We start from the raw sequence: 22,622 nt of genomic DNA, 5'->3' as shown, positions 1-22,622 counted from the left end.
TGGTATTTTATCTGGTCACGAAGGTCTTATATAAATAAACCTTCTCAGTGCCAAATAGTCTTGAAGTAATTCAGTAACTATACAGGGTTCAAGAGTTATTGGTTGTTAATGGAAAACACTCGAAATATTAATTTTATTAGAAATATTTTGTTTACCGACGAGGCTACCTTCAGTAGAAATGGAATAACAAACCATCATAACGAGCACATTTGGGCCGACGAAAATCCTCACGACAAAAAAAACAGAATAACAAACGAGAGAGTCCGAGAAATCATGGGGGTTACACATAATATTGTTGATGACATCAAAACGACACAACTCAGATGGTACGGACACGTAAGGAGAATGCCGGAGAATAGAATACCAAGACAAATTCTTGAATGGCAACCAAGAGGTAGGCGAAGACCAGGAAGGCCTAGAAGTTGGAGAGAAGGAGTTGATAAAGAAATCAGAGAAAGAGAACTGGAAGACGATCTATGGAACGATAGAATGAGATGGAGATTGGAAATCGGAAGACGTCGAAGAACGTTGTAAACCGAAATTATATATACAAAAAAAGACTCACCACCAAAGGACTTTCAAAGTTTGTTTGGGCAGGAATTGTGGATAACAATCTAATAGGCCCAGTATTTCTTCTCAACAATTTAAATGGTGATAATTATTTGCAGTTCTTGGCAAACGAGTTACAAGAGTATTTGGAAGAAGTGAAGATTGCAATAAGGCAAAATATGTGGTTTCTACAAGATGGCGCTCCACCGCATTACAGTAATGAAGTCCGGGAATACCTTTGCAGGTAGTATTGAGAGTTAGAACAATTGAAGGTTAGAATAATTGAAGCTGCAAATTAATTTCGTCAGAAAAATATGATTTTTCAGCGCATTCGGTTTTCCTTATTAAAACGATACCGAATGTGTATTGAAGAAGATGGGGGTCATTTTGAACATTTATTGTAATATCATATTTATAGAGGTTATAGACATTTTTTGTACTTATTTGTTAATTCATTTAAGCCATTTATTTAGTTGCACGCAATTTTTTAAAGGTTAATGAAAAGAGCCGTAACTCAATAAAAACTGTTTTTTGAAAAAAGTGATAAGGCAAAAATTTTTAAAAAATAATGTGTTAAACTAATGATGCCACAAAATTCATTTGATTTGAACATACTCAAAAGTTTGGGGGGATTTAGGGCTACACACATCCCTTAAAATTTTTATTTTTACCCCATTCTACTATCCATAAGGCGAAGGTACAAAACATTGTAAAGTGCTTTGAGGAAACTGGTAGAGTATTGAATTTCGTTTAACATCTTTTTACATTCTCACGAAGAGCTGCAGAAATACATATTGTAGGTCATTCTTCAGTCTTGGGTGTATTATATGAGAATCCATTTAAACTCCACAAAATTCAGTTGTTGCAAGAATTAAATGAAGATGACTACCACTGTAGATTACAGTTTAGTGAGGTAAGGATGATCAATTTTGGCGATTTACATCTTCACACAATGTAAATTGTCAAATTTAAGGTATTGGAGTGAGGTAAATGAACTCTGGATACGTAAAAACCATACCTACTCCAAAAGACCACAAAAACTAAATATATGGTAAAGTATAGTGAGCACTCAGAAATGAAATTGTACCTGCCCTGAAAAACAAGTTTATAGCCAATTCCAATGAGATATAGTTTCAGCTGGATGGAGCTTCGGCTCATTGGCGTTATTTATATCAGACATTTATCGGACAATCAATTCGTAGATTCGGTAGTATTGAATGAGATCCTCGTTCACCCGATTTGAATCCTGATTATTATTTTTATCGGGGACACTTGAAAAGTAGAATATAAAACTAAACCAACATGTAGTGCAGAGCTAAGACAAAGAATTATTGATGAATCCATAGTAATTTCTAGAGAAACATGGAGACATGTAATGACGCATTCTATCATCGTTTAGGATACTGTCAAATTAACAACGGAGGACATTTTGAACACTTGATTAGGTAGACATTAATCTAGCAATGTAGCCAACTTTTGATTATTATAATAAGTTGTACATAGTTTGAATCAAAAAATTTATTGAGAAGGTTAGGCGTTTCTAGGCTTTTACTTTATATTTTTAAGATGTTACTGACTAAATAAAATCGAAAGTATTGTATACGGTTGAACTGGTATTAAAGTGGAGATTTCAATAAAGGCACAATATACATGTGCACAATGTATTTAAAAATATAAAGTGACTAATAACATCAGAAAAATGGTATATCTGGTAACGTTACATCAAATTTCAAATCTTCATATTGGAAAATAGGCGTATCTCTGTTTTTGTATAATTCTGACGATCCACTTAAAAAATAATTACTCGTTTCCAGACTTTTATTCCACTCTGTATATATATATATATATATATATATATATATATATATATATATATATATATATATATATATATATACATATTTATTCTATTATACATAAATGTTTTTGTAAATTTTGAATATATTGAATATTTATTGTAAGTGATAACAAACTACAAAAAATCTTCGCATTAATACGAAAGCAACCAGCTCTAGGGCTTGGTAGTTTTTTAAGGAATCTATTTAGCCGTCTAAAAATATAACTAATAAATTAAGGTCACACCATATCTTATCTAACCTAGTTGGTAATTTTTTTTAATTAGGTATATACTTACGGTATCAGAGAACCGTTCGGGTATACGAGATTGCCAACGACAATTCCCTCTATATCGCTAAACATAACTTTTCTACAGCCCAGCCGCCTCAATGCTATAAAGTCATATTTTACTAATATTAGGTTCTTGGCAGTCAACAAAAGTAAGCGTTCTTTGTCTGTGTCCCAATGATTGATTCTGAAAGTATTTGTTTTATGTAATTATATTGGTAAGAGCTAAAAAAAAAGATTGGCAACTCTTCTCAAAGAGTCTGACAAACAAGTGAAAAATAATGGATATAAGCATACGCGACTGCAAACTGCAGACATTTATTTATTGCGAGCCATTAAACACCAATAGACCAGGCGGTATCTGTTCTAAAACACCATCATTTTGGGTAAATCGGTTATGATTCCATTTTTTTGTGATTTTTTTGATTCCATTGATTCCACTTGTTGATAGCAACTGTCCTCGTAGACACTTTGTCTCAGGACTAGCAACCTCCAGTGGAGTCTTAAGTTGCCATGTTACCTATTTCTATTGTAACTTAAACATCATAGCATATAAGATCAAATAATGTAACTTAAATTCAAATTAATAACATTTAACGGGTTTTTACCTAAGTATTTAGTGGCTCAAAACATGTATATTTAGATACATCCATGATGGAATATTAATTCAGAAAACGTTCTGTGATTTAGCCCGATAGGGTGTTTTACTTATATACCTTTTATAAAGGATTTTTAAATACATTTTTTGTGATACATGGTATACAGCTACAGGAACTTAGTTTCCTTTTGGATTTCCCCCCTCTGTTGCTGTATCTAGGCAGCTATGCTATTAAAAATTTTGTGAAGGCAAAAAAGTTTTGCAAATAAATTTCCTACAAGATAGAATTGATTGCAAATTGAAAAAAATATTATTATTATCGCAAAATCGGCAAAAACCATTAATAAAGGATCAAAAATCAATGTTTTTCAATAATATTTTTTAGGTTAGAAGCCACATAGAGCTTTCAAATTTTACCTAGAAAATCTTTTTATTATAAAAAAACACTACCAAAAATTTCAGCACAATCGATCAAGTAATTTTCGCAAAATAATTTTGCAATCTAATTTTGTGAAAAAAAGTTATTCATTTTTAAAATTATGCAGAACCAACTAAATTTTTTTAAATATGTAGTTGAATTTTTTTTACATATAAAAGATTATTCAAGCTTTCAAATCCGTTAAATAGGAGAGCCTAGGGAATTTTTTAAACACCTATGCAATTGTTGTCCCCATTGCTGTTGAATCTGGCCTTAGAATATGTCATGCGAAAAATATATCCAAAAATCAAACCAGACATAACTACTCGGGGAGCAAAAATCATACTGGCCTTTGCCAATGACGTAGATGCAGTAGCACAATCAACATTAGAAACTAAGGATATTTTCTCGAGCTTTGAAGAAGCTGCATTAAACATCGGTCTAAAAATAAATGAAGACAAAACAAAATAAATGGTCGTCTCAAAACAAGAACGACGGCGAATAAGGCAAAACATTACTATAAATGATCACAACTTCGAAGTGGTTAAAGAATTTAAATATCTAGGAGCAACAACCACAAATGACAACAAATTATAGCGAGAAGTTGAAACGAGAATAATGACAGGAAACAGATCTTTCTTTGCAATACAACATCTAATAAAGTCAAAACTTCTTTCGAGAGACACAAAAATCCGGATATATAAGACCATAATACGACCAGCAGTCGCGTATGGAAGCGAAACATGGACGCTAACAAAAAGAGAAATAAATAAATTGCTGGTGTGGGAACGTAAAATTCTTCGAATGATATATGGCCCTTGCAGAGACAGCGTGACAAACGAATGGAGGGGCAGATAAAATAACGAGCTAGAGTCTCTATTCGGAAAAGAAAATCTAGTCAGATATATAAAGGCCAATAGACTCAGATGGGCAGGGCATGTGATACGCAATAACGACAATCGCCTTATTAACAATGTGTTCTGGGAAAGGCCAGAGGGAAGAAGGTCTGTAAGGCGGCCTAGAAAAAGGTGGAAAGATGCAGTCAAAGAAGATCTAGAGAAAATGGGAGTGCGACAATGGGAATTACTAGCACAGGACCGACAAACATGGAAGGCAATAGTAAACGCGGCAAAGACTCACGAAGAGTTGTAGCGCCATTGATGATGATGATGATGATGCAATTTTTAAGCCAATAAACAAATAGAATAACTTCTACAATTTTCCGAAGTTATGGTCGATCACAGTTGGCCGGCATTTACAACAATAGTACAAAGATTTGAGGTCTGTTTCTCAAACAACTACCTTTGCTGTGTCAACCACATAGTAGATATAAATTTTCTTCTTTTTTCTTATGTGCAACCTGGTTAAAATTTTGATTTAAAACTTTAAAAATACAGAACAATCAACAAAAGGCAGTGGTGCAATAGCAATAGCAATTTAAGCCATCTCAAAAAAAATCACGCGTTCAAATTAGCGACGCGTTTAAAAATTTCAATTATATCAGCTTCTAGTGGACCAATTTTGATATTTTTTTAACTGGGGTCCCGTGAGTTAAATTTTCAAATGTGATACTCTTAAAAGCGTATAATTATTTATTTTCCATGTTTTTACGTATAAATCAATATTCACTTGCAAAATTACGTCAGTTTTTGCTTTTCGTCAACTTTGATCGATCATAACTTCGGAACTAATTGACCAATCTTAATGTTTTTTTTATTACGCGTCTTCTGCAGAGCGATTTTGTGAAGAGAAAACTTTTTGTCTTCACAAAATTGTTCTCAAATGCATAGCTGCCGAAATATAGCAAGTAAAATGAGAAAAGAAATTGAATTTTTCTAATTTTTTCCACAAATCGATTATTACAAAAATTAGCCCACCTTTTGCAGTGTCCTCATAGTAATTAATCATTTCTAATATTTCGCACCATTTAAAGCAAAAAAATAAGATCATATACGATTTATCCAACCCAAAACAGATAGCGCCTGGACTACAAGTAAAATTCAATAAAAAATGTTTGCGAATATCAAACTACTGCCTAAACAAACAAGTAAATTTTGACCTAAAAATAGAAGAATAATGAAGAAGAGAGTATTTATTAATGGTATAAAAATTTAAAACAGTTGATTTTTCGTGGGTATGTAATATTTTTATAATTCACATTTGCTTGAAAAATTGGTGTTTTGTTATTGACTACAATCGACTAATTAGTTAATAATAAACTTTGTCTAGTAACAAAGAATTGGGTACTTACTGTGTGAGCAAAAATGATGCATATACTGGTCCTTCAGTCTCATCGAGTAAATGGGCCGTACATTCCTTGACAGCTCGTTCGATAACACCATCTCGGAACGTAAAAAAATTGTTCGGATCCTCTTTTATGACAATTGTAGACTGTAAGCTCTTTTCGCTGGTCGCTACAGGGGCCGTGGTTGCCGTCGCCGTGGGAGGTGGTGTTTCATCTTTGCTTCCCTTAGAACTCCATATCGTTTCTGATACTGAAGGACGCAAATATAATAAAATATATAAATTTATTAAGCATTTCTCACATGCAACTATTAGCTAGCGTAGTAATATATTATTCAAATCAACAAAAAGTTTACGTAGTGAATTGTTATCGTAGAATTTCATCTCATATTTACACAATACTTATTTTAGTTTAGGATCTGCTTTGAATGCATCACAGATATGGTCTTCTTGTAACCGATCTAATGCTCGATCAGATTTTGATTTATTAAATGTTCCATTTTCTTTTAAATTTAAAATAATAAACTCTGACCCAGCCGTTTGATGATTCGAAACTCGACATTCTGGAAATCGTCTTTGATATTTTTGCTGGCAGTACTGACATTTTCGTCACAAAAACAGCAAACAAAAATAATGTCAGCTATTAAAAATTAATGTAGCAGTTTGCAATTAATTACAACAATTTAAATAACGTATACTACCTCAAAAACTAATGAAAAATCGTCAAAATAGTGTACAATCCGACAAGCGAGAGCTGGCAGGTGAGGTGCGCGAAAATAGAAAAGGACTTATTCTAAGAGAGACAGGAGAGATAGAAACGCAAATAAATAATAACGTGGCGTACGAAAAATCAAATTATCATGGCCTCCTAAGATTCATTTAAATTTTCTTATTAATAAATGGTGAGAAATTAGTGATGCAAATTACGGCAATAATATTTCTTGTTTATTTTTGTTTAATTTAGTTCTATTAACTACTTTATTATTTTATTTTTCATTAACTCAAAAATAAAACTTATTATTACTGTAGCCCTTTCTTTTAATATTATACAGGGCGACGTTTTAGTATTATTCACAACAAGTTGTACCTTTTAAAATTCTAGAAATTGGCAAAGACCGTTGTAATATTTAAAATGTATAGCACGGACTGTGGTAGTATTAATACTTGCAAGAAGACTTAATTTTTTCAAAAAAGTTTTTGTTATTATCTACTGATATTTGTCTTTTTAAAATAATAAATTAAAAATAATGTCATCGATTAAGCGCACTGAATATATTTTTTCTTTCATAAAAACTTTCAAGGTTATAAACAAATTAGAATAATTTATATACAGAATCGAAAAAGGTTATAGTAAAAACAATTAAGAGTTATTTTGACGTGACAACGTCTTAAATTAGGTTGTGGCTCGGAGTCATTCATGAAAAAGTGTAACGCTCGCTCACGTCTGTTACAGTGAGTCACCGAACGAGAGAGAGGCCCGCCGGACCGGCGAATGCCTTGCGTCTCTCTCCCACTCAAACATGATCGGTCCGCTGCGCGCAACACTAGAGAATTAGGCGCGTTGAATCGGTGCGTGCTTCCGTGCTTGTGTCTCTGTCTTTCTCGAGCGTTCTTGGCGTTCAAGACACATTACAGCAGAAACACTTCCTTTCATTTCATATTTCTCCTATCATCGTCCTATCCTCAACAAAATCACTCAAATAGATAAGTTTAATGGTTTTTATGGTTTAAGTTTACATGTACAATGTTTTAGTAAACAAAATATATTTCTATACTTAAAATTTGTGCAATTCTTATTTTCATTCAATTCCTTGTTCCTATTGTGCAATTTAATAATATTCATATCAATAAATATTCTACCGAGAAAAAGACGTTGTCACGTAAAATCTTCGCCCGTAAAACCGACTTTACAGTCAACCGATTTTTTTTTTAGTTTTATTTAAAAAGGAAGCGTTGTCAAGAAAGTTTTATAGTGCTTGAAATGGATTAAATTATTGTTATAAGTCCGACAATTTTCAATTAAAGGTGACTAATCTACAAATTAAAAGAAGTGCTGACGGCAACCATGTAAAATCTCAGAAGCAAATTCTTACCGGGGTCATTTTTATTGTGTATGCGTTATCAAGAAAGTTTTATAGTGCTTGAAATGGATTAAATTATTGTTATAAGTCCGACAATTTTCAATTAAAGGTGACTAATCTACAAATTGAAAGAAGTGCTGACGGCAACCATGTAAAATCTCAGAAGCAAATTCTTACCGGGGTCATTTTTATTGTGTATGCGTTGTCAAGAAAGTTTTATAGTGCTTGAAATGGATTAAATTATTGTTATAAGTCCGACAATTTTCAATTAAAGGTGACTAATCTACAAATTGAAAGAAGTGCTGACGGCAACCATGTAAAATCTCAGAAGCAAATTCTTACCGGGGCCATTTTTATTGTGTATGCGTTGTCAAGAAAGTTTTATAGTGCTTGAAATGGATTAAATTATTGTTATAAGTCCGACAATTTTCAATTAAAGGTGACTAATCTACAAATTGAAAGAAGTGCTGACGGCAACCATGTAAAATCTCAGAAGCAAATTCTTACCGGGGTCATTTTTATTGTGTATGCGTTGTCAAGAAAGTTTTATAGTGCTTGAAATGGATTAAATTATTGTTATAAGTCCGACAATTTTCAATTAAAGGTGACTAATCTACAAATTGAAAGAAGTGCTGACGGCAACCATGTAAAATCTCAGAAGCAAATTCTTACCGGGGCCATTTTTATTGTGTATGCGTTGTCAAGAAAGTTTTATAGTGCTTGAAATGGATTAAATTATTGTTATAAGTCCGACAATTTTCAATTAAAGGTGACTAATCTACAAATTGAAAGAAGTGCTGACGGCAACCATGTAAAATCTCAGAAGCAAATTCTTACCGGGGTCATTTTTATTGTGTATGCGTTGTCAAGAAAGTTTTATAGTGCTTGAAATGGATTAAATTATTGTTATAAGTCCGACAATTTTCAATTAAAGGTGACTAATCTACAAATTGAAAGAAGTGCTGACGGCAACCATGTAAAATCTCAGAAGCAAATTCTTACCGGGGTCATTTTTATTGTGTATGCGTTGTCAAGAAAGTTTTATAGTGCTTGAAATGGATTAAATTATTGTTATAAGTCCGACAATTTTCAATTAAAGGTGACTAATCTACAAATTGAAAGAAGTGCTGACGGCAACCATGTAAAATCTCAGAAGCAAATTCTTACCGGGGTCATTTTTATTGTGTATGCGTTGTCAAGAAAGTTTTATAGTGCTTGAAATGGATTAAATTATTGTTATAAGTCCGACAATTTTCAATTAAAGGTGACTAATCTACAAATTGAAAGAAGTGCTGACGGCAACCATGTAAAATCTCAGAAGCAAATTCTTACCGGGGCCATTTTTATTGTGTATGCGTTGTCAAGAAAGTTTTATAGTGCTTGAAATGGATTAAATTATTGTTATAAGTCCGACAATTTTCAATTAAAGGTGACTAATCTACAAATTGAAAGAAGTGCTGACGGCAACCATGTAAAATCTCAGAAGCAAATTCTTACCGGGGTCATTTTTATTGTGTATGCGTTGTCAAGAAAGTTTTATAGTGCTTGAAATGGATTAAATTATTGTTATAAGTCCGACAATTTTCAATTAAAGGTGACTAATCTACAAATTGAAAGAAGTGCTGACGGCAACCATGTAAAATCTCAGAAGCAAATTCTTACCGGGGCCATTTTTATTGTGTATGCGTTGTCAAGAAAGTTTTATAGTGCTTGAAATGGATTAAATTATTGTTATAAGTCCGACAATTTTCAATTAAAGGTGACTAATCTACAAATTGAAAGAAGTGCTGACGGCAACCATGTAAAATCTCAGAAGCAAATTCTTACCGGGGTCATTTTTATTGTGTATGCGTTGTCAAGAAAGTTTTATAGTGCTTGAAATGGATTAAATTATTGTTATAAGTCCGACAATTTTCAATTAAAGGTGACTAATCTACAAATTGAAAGAAGTGCTGACGGCAACCATGTAAAATCTCAGAAGCAAATTCTTACCGGGGCCATTTTTATTGTGTATGCGTTGTCAAGAAAGTTTTATAGTGCTTGAAATGGATTACTTTATTGTTATAAGTCCGACAATTTTCAATTAAAGGTGACTAATCTACAAATTGAAAGAAGTGCTGACGGCAACCATGTAAAATCTCAGAAGCATATTCTTACCGGGGCCATTTTTATTGTGTATGCGTTGTCAAGAAAGTTTTATAGTGCTTGAAATGGATTACTTTATTGTTATAAGTCCGACAATTTTCAATTAAAGGTGACTAATCTACAAATTGAAAGAAGTGCTGACGGCAACCATGTAAAATCTCAGAAGCAAATTCTTACCGGGGTCATTTTTATTATGTATGCTTCGCCCATGTAAATAAGTGAAAAATTAAGATAGTCCCACAAAAATTTGCCCCCGTAACAATACAAATTGGTGCGATTCACAAGCGTATAGTTCGACAAGTTCATTGAATAGTTTGAAGCATCGGTAAACTTATCAACATTTCTCTGGTCTATATATATATATATATATATATATATATATATATATATATATATATATATATATATATATATATATATATATTTACGTTCTTAACAAGAATGGGAATGAGATAAATATGATATTTTAGTTTATTCGTTCCACGTTTTATATGTGCATAGGCGTAGTGTGTTCTATTTCTTGGGAATATATCCATTAAGACTGCTTCGACAGAAAATGCAAGTAATTATTATTTTTTGTTATTATACTTGATTAATTTGAAAATTTCTTATTAGGATTTTCAAAAACCGTATATAGGATGAAATTTTTTTCTATGAACAAATCGAAATAATTTTTTAAAATCCAACCTGTTTGTTCTCTAGTTTGAATCAATCAGTTGATGAGGAGATAGAAGTGAACCGTTTGACCAAAACATGAGACACACTGAACTTACCGTTCAAAAGCTATGACGAATAGAAATTTCAGTCAAAATCCACAACTCGCCCTGTATATTATTAAACAATGGGACTAGATACTCTTTAATCGTTCTTTTTTTCTTCATAGGGGCTTCCATACGAGGTAGAAATATATACAATTCCTCATGACTCACCTATATATATATATATATATATATATATATATATATATATATATATATATATATATATATATATATATATATATATATACAGATTGAACGAATTTAAAACGGAACATACAATTTAATATATGTCTGTTTGAACTGCATTTGAAATAGTGGACCAATATAAAACTTGGACAAAAATAAATCCATACCCGGTGATAGACATTGTATAAAATATCGTTCAACTATCTGTCTCCTTTAAAGGAAAGAGGAGCTTGCCTAATAGTCGGAGAGATAGAGCCGAAATTTTGAACTGATCAGTAATAAGACATTTCTCTATTGGAATATATTCATTGTAACTGGGTTAAGACTTTGCCTTACAGGCGGACGCCCCTCGTGGTACAGGGGGTGGCTATACAGGGATGAAGTTGTCATTTTTTTCGGAAAAATTAACGATCGATAATATGGCTGAAAATTTGCCCAGAGTAAGATCTTGGTATAACTAGACGAAATCCCAAAGGGCAGACGCGAGAGTGGATACATAAGGGGTGGCGGACAGGGGTGAAATTGCAATTTTTTGGGGAAAAATTAAAGATAAGTAATATGTCCGCCATTTTCATGGCTCATTATTTAGCCCCTAAAAACTCTAAATCGAAAAGAGCGGACAGCTGGGTTGTTACAGGGAGCCATAAAACGGGATCAAAGGTACCACTTGCCTGCGCATTTTAGGTCTCGGTAACAATTTTCAAACTGATTTTATTATGATATTTTTATACCGATTGATTTGAAAATTTGTATGCTCACTTCTGTTACTATTCTGAGAAGCGTCAAGTAGAGTTTTCCTCAAAATTTTCCAAAGAAATTTCCGTAAATGAAAATTTTCGTAATTTTTTGAGGTAAAACCTAATTTGTAGAATCCTTTCGATTTTCTGTCAGTTATACCATGATTTTTTTCCAAAAATTTTCAAACGATTTTTCCGATAAGAAAAAAAAATTAGAAAAACTTTTCTAAAACATTTGATAAAACTCTACGTCATCGTCTGAATCTTTTATAGAATATTTTGTAGTTTTAAAATGATATTATGATAGTTTTTTTTTTCAAACTAAAGTCATATTTACCTTACAAATCACATTTTTTTCTTAAATATACCTCTGGGCAAATTTTCACCCATATTATCGATCGTTAATTTTTCCGAAAAAAATGACAACTTCATCCCTGTATAGCCACCCCCTGTACCACGAGGGGCGTCCGCCTGTAAGGCAAAGTCTTAACCCAGTTACAATGAATATATTTCAATAGAGAAATGTCATATTACTGATCAGTTCAAAATTTCGGCTCTATCTCTTGGACTATAAGGAAGCGATAAGTGGTTTGACAGCATAATAACTGCTTGTGTAGTCTAGTTTTTTCAGTGATTCTAGGCAACCTATTTGGGTGGAGTTTTGACTTGTTCTTGAAAGAATTCAGAATCCAGCAGCCCGCTGAAGTATTGGATTTTTATAATATAATTATTTGACAACCTTTTGCTGGCCAACCACCTAGAGCGGAGTTGAGCTGAAATACATTGATTTCGTATGTTCCGTTTTAAATTCGTTCAATCTGTATATATATATATATATATATATATATATATATATATATATATATATATATATATATATTATATACTAAATATCACCCTTTGAGCTATGAGTAAAATTTTACATTTATGCAACCTTACTAGACGTAGTAGTAAAGAAGTAAATTGCCATGAACGTTCGGTGTTTGTACGTGACTTGTTTATAACAAAGCCGAGAAGATAAATTTGAAGAGTATTCGGGTGGCTTTTACACGAATCAATCAAAACGAATAAATCGAAATAACATAAACAAACTCAGTAATTTGGTTCGATTCCGTAGGAATTGATGAAGAATGCACGAAGCAAATATTAGATATGAATTTAAATATAAAAATGTGAGTGCAAAATCCGACATACAGCGTTACAATATCGGACTATCCACCTTATTTGTCCGGATTTTGCGATATCTGCTTTAAATATGCACTATTAGCAGCAAGCAGAGTCAGATATGCATTCCAAAAAGTACAATAGTGCATATACATGCATATTATTTGTGTCAAATATACGCATGTGCATTTATTTAAACAAAATATGAACCTCCTAAAAAGTTCAAATATTTAAACACGGAAGTTAAAACATTAGCAACCATAGATGGAAATATAAATCCGTATTTTATTAGTATATTAAGATACTATCAATATATTAATTCAAAGTGGCTTTCGCAAAAACGAGAACCGTTCCATAATGAAAAATTATTTCAGCCCACATCATAACTTGTGGACCAATATATGGGCGAACACCCTGTTCATGCCTGAGTCTCTCTTGTTGACATGGTCCTCTCCAAACTCTCACTCTTCTTAAATCAGGATAGAGGCAAAACCTAGCTTCATCTGTAAAGTACAGAACTCTATTCTTGCAAGCCCCAATGCACATATTATTGTGCCTTAATCTAAGTTCACGATCTTCATGACGTAATATGGGAATCCTCAATGGACGTCTGGTGTGAAGGCCAGTTTCATGTAATCTATTCCTAAAAGTTTGGTCACATACAGTAATTTTGTAGGAATTTTCTAAGGCTTCACATAAATCACGTGCAGTTTTACGCACATTTCGACGAGTTCATTCTAACACATACCGATCCTGTCGAGTAGTTTCACGTTGATGACCTTAATGTTTTTCAGCGACATTACCAAATTGTTCACATCGACACTACAATCGCAAAATCACGCTCCAGGATACGTCACAATGATGTGAGCTTGTGAAAGACCAGTCTGAATCATATTCACGGCACTTACCACTTAAGCATATCTTAAATGGCGACGCTGCATGATTATCTTTGCGTTTAATAATTTTGTTTTAGTAAAATTTTAAAGTAAATACAGACTATCTTTAAAATTTCAAGCACTATTTCTTTACGATTTGAAGCAATTGATTGTACGAATTGGCTGTCAAGTTTGCCTTCATAAAACCATAATTGACAGACTAATTTTCATGACATACCTTGGTTTGTTAAGAACAAGTTTTCAAATCGAATGGAATGTATTAACAAGAAAATTTTTAAGTTTTTATTGAACATAATAGAATAATAATGGTGTTCCTTGGACATTTTTATTGTGTGGAATTAATTAAATCCGATTTAGAAACTTTTTCATTTTTAAGAGCTCAGATTAATAAATGAAAGGGCCTGAATAATTAATTATTTCATCCACACATACATACATACATACAGAATAATTGTCTCTTATATTCAATTTTATTTTACTTACTTTTTTCGCCACAAAATATACAGATTCGTCCTCGTTTCTTCTTAAGCTTCTTTGGTTTGGAATATTCCATTTCCAGTATTTTTCAGCAACCGCACAAATTTTCGTTTGATAATTTTAGACAAACGTATACTTGAACTTAACAATGCTTCGCACAAATCATGGTTAAATACCTCTTGCTCATTTGATTTTAGATTAGTGGATTAAGTCTCAAACACTTAGATATCAACCTAGGAATTCTTAACGGATTAAGATAAGAATAAAAATATTTTGGAAATGTCAGGTATGAAGGTATTTGAACAACGAATCAACGAATAAATTCCTTTCAAAAACGGATTATATGCACTTTTTTTACGCAAAATAAAAAAAATGATGAAAATATGCAAAAGCATATGCAATTCTGCATAATTGCCTAACTCTGGTAATAATACTTGACTCAGTTAAGGCTGTGACAGAGAAAACGACATGATTCTTGAAAGCTGACATAAGAAAGCATGAAGTACTGTTCCGAACAATAGAACAATGCAATATTTACATGGAGCGTTGCAGAGGTAAAGAACGTGTGTATGTTGAGGAGATTGAAGTAAGTATTCATGGAATCAAAAATGTTTTATAACAACATTTTTTATAGCACGTTGCAAAAGAAAGTAAAGGATCAAGAAAATTAACTTTACCACAATAATGATATCAAAGCCATGATTCTATTAAGAAATCAAAGATTTGGCATATAGACCAGGAAACAGTACCCTGTTTGTGACACTAAACCTGTCAGGTAAACGACAGTTATTTTGAGTAGTATGGACCTCTGTAACAAAATCCTTTCCTGCAGTCGATTTTTTGGACTTAACTAATTATTAACAAATTTAGGTTGAAAAACGGTAAATTTTCGTTTTCTCTTTCTATCAGCAAAAAGTGAATCATTTGAAACAAATTTGAGAGTAAGAAACTTATAACTCATATAAAAACCTTCAAAAATGCGTATTTTAAATGTTGCTGTCCCTATTTTTTGCTTAGAAAGTTGCAAAATAAATTAAAAATTTCGGTTTTTTATAAATATTATTAACTTTTTTTAAAAATAAACTTATAACGTTTACATTACATAAAATGTTGGGTCTTGCGGTGCTTAAAATATGATCAAAATTGATTCAAGTTGATCGGTCAAATAGTTTAAAAGTTATTTAATTTGTTTATATCAAATTAATTTTTTTTTGCAAAAATTTAAGTCAGAAAATTATGCAGTTATAGTAATTATACGGATAGCTTCTGAAAGAAGAAGATCTGTTCTATTATCATGATTAAAAAAAATGAGGAAAAATAATTTTAAATATTGCAAAATAGTTTTGCAAAAACATGTAAATTTTTTTGCTCATAAACAATACGAATAACTTTTTAACCATTGCATACAAGAAAACTTTTGTTCCATATTTAGAAAGCCTGTATTTTTTTTTACAAATTTAAATAAGAAAAAGTTGACCTAGGACACTTTATGACGAAGTTAGTGTCTTTTTTTTAAATGATAGTAGCTTTGTATATAATAATTAAGAGATCTTATTAGGGTCATCTGAAACAACATGCTGTAAAGTTTTAAAGTGCAAAATTCGAAAAATATTGCATTTTAATGGAACCGTTCACAAAAGCTTGTGGTCCTCAAAATCGGCGAGTTTTGAAACAAGGGGAACGGTGGAGGAGGAGGAAGCTGTTAACTGTATGCTTATTTCTTGTTTATGGATTTCGACGTTTCTTTTTTTAATTTGTATGCACTTTTGGCGCCCATTATGAATATGTATTATTTAAATAATTAAATTGTTAAAAAACCATCTAATTTGTTTAAACAATTTTTTTTCAGTTTTTAATTTTTTTTAGTAATATTTGAGGTAATTTTTATTGTAAAACATAATTATTTATGATTAATATATACTTCTTTAATAAATTTGGTAAATTTTTTAATTATAATAGATTTTATGAAAAAAAAAAAACAATTATTCTACTCAATTATTTCTAAAAATATTATTGGTTTTTGGTTTATATAATGCTTTGGAAATAAATAAATCCAGAAAAATCAGGTTTTATTTCTTTCAAGACCATTTTTTAATAGGTTGAAGATCAAATGTAAAAAAACAAAAATACAAGATGAAAGCTTAAGTCAAGTAGTCTAAAATTTAACGTTCGAAATACATTGATTATTTCTTACCCACAATCTGAATATTATTTTAATCGAAAGAATATGACGATGCAATATTACAGTAAAAAGTTTATCCAAAGTTTACCGCGGGAACCTGCTTAATATATAAAAAAGAATAAATAGTTCGAATAAAAATAACATTTTTTATTTGTTGAAAACTAGTTGTAAATAAACAGCTTCCCGTGGTAAACTTTAAGTAATCTTTTTACTGTAATGTTCTGGCATCATATTTATCTATTCTTTCGATTAAAATAAGATTTAGCTTATGGGTAAAAAATAAACAATGTGTTTTGAACGTTAAGGTGGGTACACATATGCGAGGCGAACGGTATACGTACCGTACGCGTACAGATCCTTGAAAAATATTCTACATCGTACTGATCGCATACTTATCTCGAAACATGGAAAGCGACAAACCAACAACGAACACACATGTGCGAAATGATTCATTTTATTTATAATTTGGGTACTGATCTGATTTATGTTCCTGTTTTGCTTATATATATATACCCGGTATTTAGGCGTTCGACGCCCTTCCGGTAGGGATCTATGGAGGAGTATCACCTAGCCGCAAGCCCTTATCTCTTGCCGTACTGCTCCACCATCCTCCATAGGCCGATCAGATACCAGCATATTCTAGACTAAGCCGCAGATTCATTTTAGAATTTTAAACTGCTGCGTTAGCCTTTTTGTTTTCTGCACACCGAGCCGGGGATCGAACTGACATCTCTCGCATTGAAGCGAAGGAGAAGCCAGCCGCCCAGCCCGCTTGGCTAATCCGATCGACCCCTGTTTTTGCTTGTTTAACAAAAATAAAAATATGTACAATAATCAGTTTACTGTTTTCTCACGTCTCTCTAGGAAGGAACACGTCATTCATACAATGTCGATTTGATGACACAATAAAAATGTTCGCTGCGTCTAGTAAGCGCCGTCCAAACTTCAAACGAGTTTCCTTTGAAGTCGTGAAATAAACCGCAACAATTTGGTTCGCGACGAGTCACGATAAAACAGTACGCAAGCGGTTCTTTCTGCCGTACACATTACCGAATATAGCGTTCGCATACCGTATGCATACCGTTTGGCTCGTATATGTGTACCGACCTTTAAAGTTTAGATGTTCGTCAAGTCTACGAGTATACTTCCCGAAACGCAACGGTATATCAATTTGTTTATGGATATTTTAACATATGCCGACATATGCCATATAAAATCAAAATGGACATGCGCATTTTGAACCTAATTTGTAACCTTTCCCCTCATACGTTTTGTTTTTTAAATTCGATGTCCCAGCTGTTGAAAAATGGCCTCGAAAAACGTTAAAATCGGCGTTTTTCGGCATTAAAAATTACTTAATTGAAAGTAAGTACTTTACGACAAAAACACAAAAATAGCTTTCGTCTTAGAATAATTCAAATTATTAAAAAAAAGTAATTTTGAAGCAACAAAACATTTTTTATAATTTGTTTAAAAAGTGTTAAATAAATAAATAATAATAAATAAATAAATAGGTTGCCGTGGAAAACTTTTCATTGACATACTTTTCCCATTGAGAAAAATATTAAATTTTTAAAGTGATATTTTAAAATGAAAGATGATAGTTTTTATTAAATCTTGCCCATGTACTTTCGCTCCTAGAACATCTTCAGGGGCATTTCGTGAAAATTATCTATCTAACAATTTGGTAAATATCTCTGAGATTCTCTCTTGTGCTGTCATCCAATTTGTAGCTTCTTTAATTTTATAATAATTTTTAAACTGTTTGTCCTTTGTCTCGTGTTGTGTAAATATATTAGTTAATGTTTATGACATTCACCAAATTGTTGGATAGCCTAATTTTGACGAAATGCCCCTGAAGATGCTCTAGGAGCGAAAGTACTTTGGCAAGATTTAATAAAAACTAAAAAGATGCGAGCAGCTATATGCAGATGATCCCTTTTCGGAAGCAACAATACAGGCTGGAGAGGAAGTGCTACATGCGATATCCGTCAACAGAACGAACAGGTGGTGCAAGCTGGTCACGGGTCTAGACATGAAACAAAACAGTAGACGCGCTTAGAAATTATTTGGGAATCTTGGCAACAGTCCTGTCACCCCGGCACCAAATCTGACAAAAGTCACACCCGATCAGATAGCCCATCGTCTCCTGACAAATCGTAAGACGACATCAAAGAAGAACAAAGTGAGAGTACAACGAAATATCGACAAAGAAGAGGATGTTCTAGGTACCTCTTTTTGTCTGGAGGAGATGAGAGGTGCGATCCACCAAATGAAAGATAATAAAGCGACTGGCCTAGACGATATACTAACAGAACAAATAAAGCACTTTGGACCAAAAACCCTACAGTGGCTCGTAAAAATGATGAACTGTTGTTGTTGGCCCTCTTAAAACCAGGAAAGGATCCAGCGAATACAAAGAATTTTAGACCTGTCTCTCTTTTGTGTCACCTTTTCAAGGCGTTCGAAAGAATGATACTAAACCGGATCGCTGAATCTGTGGACACTAAAATTATTCCTGAACAAGCAGGGTTTAGACCCGGAAAATACTGCTGCAGTCAAACTCTTAATCCCACCGAACATATTGAAGATGGGTTTGAATGGAAAGAAATAACAGGAGTAGCGTTCATAGACCATCAACGGCTACTGGTAAAACTCTACAAAATTACAAAGGATTTCCGACTAACAAGGTTAATGAAATGTTTTCTGCAGAATAGGAACGTAACGCTCCAGTCCAAGAACAGTCGGTGGAGGGATCAAAAAAATGGGCTCCCACAGGGAAGTATCCTCGCGCCATTGCTATACAACATTTACACCAACGACCAACCCAAAAACCGACAAACAAAACAGTTTATTTAGGAGGATGATACAGCTGTGGCAGCTCACAGAAGTACCTTCAATGAAGTCGAAGTAAAACTGACAGATGCCCTAGAAGACAGCACTATACTATGACGAAAACCATCTGAAACCCAATCCTACAAAAACCCAGGTGTGTGCTTCCCACCTTAGAAACAAGCATGCCCGAAGGACACTGGAGGTGGAATGGCGTGGTCAGATGCTGGAACACAATGAGACGTCAAAATACCTCGGTGTACGTCTGGATAGGACTCTGTCTTATTGATATCACAGTCAAGATATCAAGAAAAAAGTAAGCGCGAGAAATATCATCCGCAAACTAACAAACACAAAATGGGGAGCACAACCCCACACTCTCCGTACTTCTGTCTTAGCATTATGTTTTTCTGCCGCCGAGTTTGGAGCACCCCTCTCTCTTTCTCTCCAATGGAGCTACGGTCCAAAGCGGGCGTTGGCCTCCTCCAAACTATGCCTCCAACCTTGTCGGTCCCGCGCCGATCTTCTCCAGGTTCTCACGTCTAGCAAATTTTGCGCGTCCGCTGCCACTTCATCCTCCCATCTTTCCCGTGGCCTTTCTGTCTCCATTCTTACTACATGACCAGCCCAGAGAAGTCTCTGAAATTTAACGAATTCTGAGATCGGTGTCTCTTTGAACAGTTGGTAGAGTTCATAGTTGTACCTGGATCTCCATATTCATTTTTCGTTAATAGGTCGAAATATCTTTCTTAGGACTTTTCTTTCGAAGACTTCCAGTTTTCTTTTTGTTTATTCTGTCATCACCCATGTCTCGCATGCATAACATACTATTGGTATGATAATAGTTTTGTAGTGATTTTCGATCTAAAGTGTGTATTTTTTGAGCGGAACACATGATCGAGTGAAAAATAAGCTTTGTTTCCCTTTACTATTCTTCTTTGAATTTCTGGTTCTCCTGTTCCATCCGTGTTTAATGCAACTCCTAAATATGTGAAACTTTCTACCGTTTCAATATCGTCCTTTAATTCAACTGTGCGTCTGTTTCCCCTAGCTCTTGCCTGTGTTAACTTTTTTGTCTTTTGAATATTTATTTCTAGTCTGGTCTCTTTGTCTTTTGTCTGGTTTTTAATTGTGAATATATTTCTGCCGCCTCTTCTGTTCTGCGAGACATGATGCTGATATCATCGGCATAGGCGGCAATCGGCGCGAAAAGTTTGCTCACGCAAAAAACGTCGATGTTGCGTTAAATGAAACGGTTCGTATAATATCTGGTTGCCTGAAACCGACACCTATCGAAGAGGTCTACCCTATAGTTGGAATCGCTCCACCTGCTATCAGAAGACAGGTCACGTCAGAGATAGAAAGAAAGAAGCGGAAGACGGATCGAAGACACCCCTTGTATGACCACCATGTTCAGCCAAGTAGATTAAGATCTCGAAAAAGCTTCATGAAAAAATCACGATCCCTTCCCAAGAGCCAAAGACGCGCCAAATACACCTATGGCAAGCGTCAGCTACAACACATTTTGCTCCCTCAGAGGAAATGGCCGCTGGACACAATTTGCTGTATCCCACATGGAAAGCGCTAAACAGACTAAAAACTGGCGTTTCACGTTGTGCTAGTAACCTGAATAAATGGGGATACCAGGAGGACGATACCTGCGACTGTGACGCGGTTCAGAATAGTCACTATCTACTATCATGCACAGAGATGAGAGAGACCTGCACAGAAGAAGACCTATTCTTAGCGAGTGACAGGGCCATATATGTGGCCAACCATTGGAAACACAAAATTTAAAGCTGTTGCTGTTCCGGACACGGAAAGTAAGTAAGTAATAAAAACTGTGCTCGATATCTGCGTTTTATTTGATTAAAACATTAAATTTTATTTGAGACTTTTTATTTTTGAAGCAATATGTAGAAAAAATTGAATAGGATAATTTGTTTTTTACATAAAATCTATTATAAATAAACTATTTACGAAGTTTATTGAAGAAGTATATATTAATCATAACTATTTATGTTTTACAATTAAAAATTACCTCAAATATTACTAAAACAATTAAAAACTGAAAAAAAAATTGTTTAAACCAATTAGATCGTATATCTAACAATTTAATTATTTAAATAATACATATTCGTAATGTATGCAAAAATTACATACAATAAAAAAAAAGAAACGTCAAAATCCATAAACAAGAAACAGAGATACAGGTAAAATGTCTTCTCCCTCCAGCGCTATCAATAGTTTCAAAGCCGGCCTATTTTGAGGACCACATTTTTGAAGTTTTGTGAACAATTTCGAATTTTATAAACAAAGTTGCCAAACAAATTGTTATAAACAAAGTTGCTATCAATTTTTCGGCACTAACTTCGTCCCAAAGTGTCTTAGGTCAACATTTCTTTCATTTAACTTTGTAAAAAAATACAGGCTTTCTAAATATGAAAAAATAATTTTCTTGCAGGCAATGGTTAAAAAGTTATTCTAATTGTTTATAATAAAAAAATCGGGATGTTTTTGCAAAATTATTTTGCAATATTTAAAATTATTTTTCCTCATCTTTTTTAAATAATAATAATAGAATAAATCTTCTTTTTTCAGAAGCTACCCGTATAATTACATAATTATCTGACATATTGTTGCAAAACAATTTAATTTGGGATACACGAATTATAACTTTTAACTATTTGACCGATCGACTTCAAATTTTGATCATATTTTAAGCACCACAAGACCCAATAGTAATGTAAAGGTTATAAATTTATCTTTAAAATAGTTATTAACCTTTATAAAAAACCGAAATTTTTAACTCATTTTGCAACTTTCTAAGCAACAAATAAGGATAGGAACAGTTAAAAAACGCAATTTTAAAGGTTTTTATACGACTTATTACTCTGAAATTTGTTTCAATTCCTTTACTTTTTGCTGATAGACGAAAAAAGCGAAAATTTACCGTTTTTGTAGTATTATGTTTTTCTGTTAATACCTAATTAAGTCCAAAAAATCGACTGCAGGAAACATATAGGTTCTTGTTAAAGAGGTCCATACTACTCAAAACAACTATCGTTTGCCTGGCCGGTTCAGTGTCATGAAAAAAAGCTTATTTCCCTGGTCTAATACGAGAAGAGGAACGCTTACAAATATTGTAACAATAAAACAAATAACAGCTACCAGTAATACAAAGATATAAGAAAAATCAACTCTAAGATAAGAATTACAAAAAGGGAC

The 22,622-nt window shown here is 33.1% G+C and overlaps 1 protein-coding gene across 4 annotated transcripts in view; it reads right to left on the bottom strand.

Moving 5' to 3' along the window:
* Nucleotides 1-22,622, bottom strand: part of LOC140441820 (tumor protein p63-regulated gene 1 protein-like) — a 104,230-nt gene that overhangs the window by 39,534 nt on the left and 42,074 nt on the right. For 3 of the 4 annotated variants that reach the window (XM_072532755.1, XM_072532757.1, XM_072532756.1), the window contains 2 exons: nucleotides 5,941-6,184; nucleotides 2,684-2,860 (listed from right to left, as the gene is read on the bottom strand). In XM_072532755.1, coding sequence (XP_072388856.1) covers nucleotides 2,684-2,860; nucleotides 5,941-6,184 — 421 coding nt within the window. Of the gene's footprint in view, nucleotides 1-2,683; nucleotides 2,861-5,940; nucleotides 6,185-14,386; nucleotides 14,537-22,622 lie in introns of those variants that run through there. The other variant, XM_072532758.1, reaches the window with a different exon arrangement.

The sequence above is a fragment of the Diabrotica undecimpunctata genome, chromosome 5, assembly GCF_040954645.1.
Source record: "Diabrotica undecimpunctata isolate CICGRU chromosome 5, icDiaUnde3, whole genome shotgun sequence".
NCBI classification, from domain to species: domain Eukaryota; kingdom Metazoa; phylum Arthropoda; class Insecta; order Coleoptera; family Chrysomelidae; genus Diabrotica; species Diabrotica undecimpunctata.
This window is presented reverse-complemented; position numbering and strand designations above follow the sequence as displayed.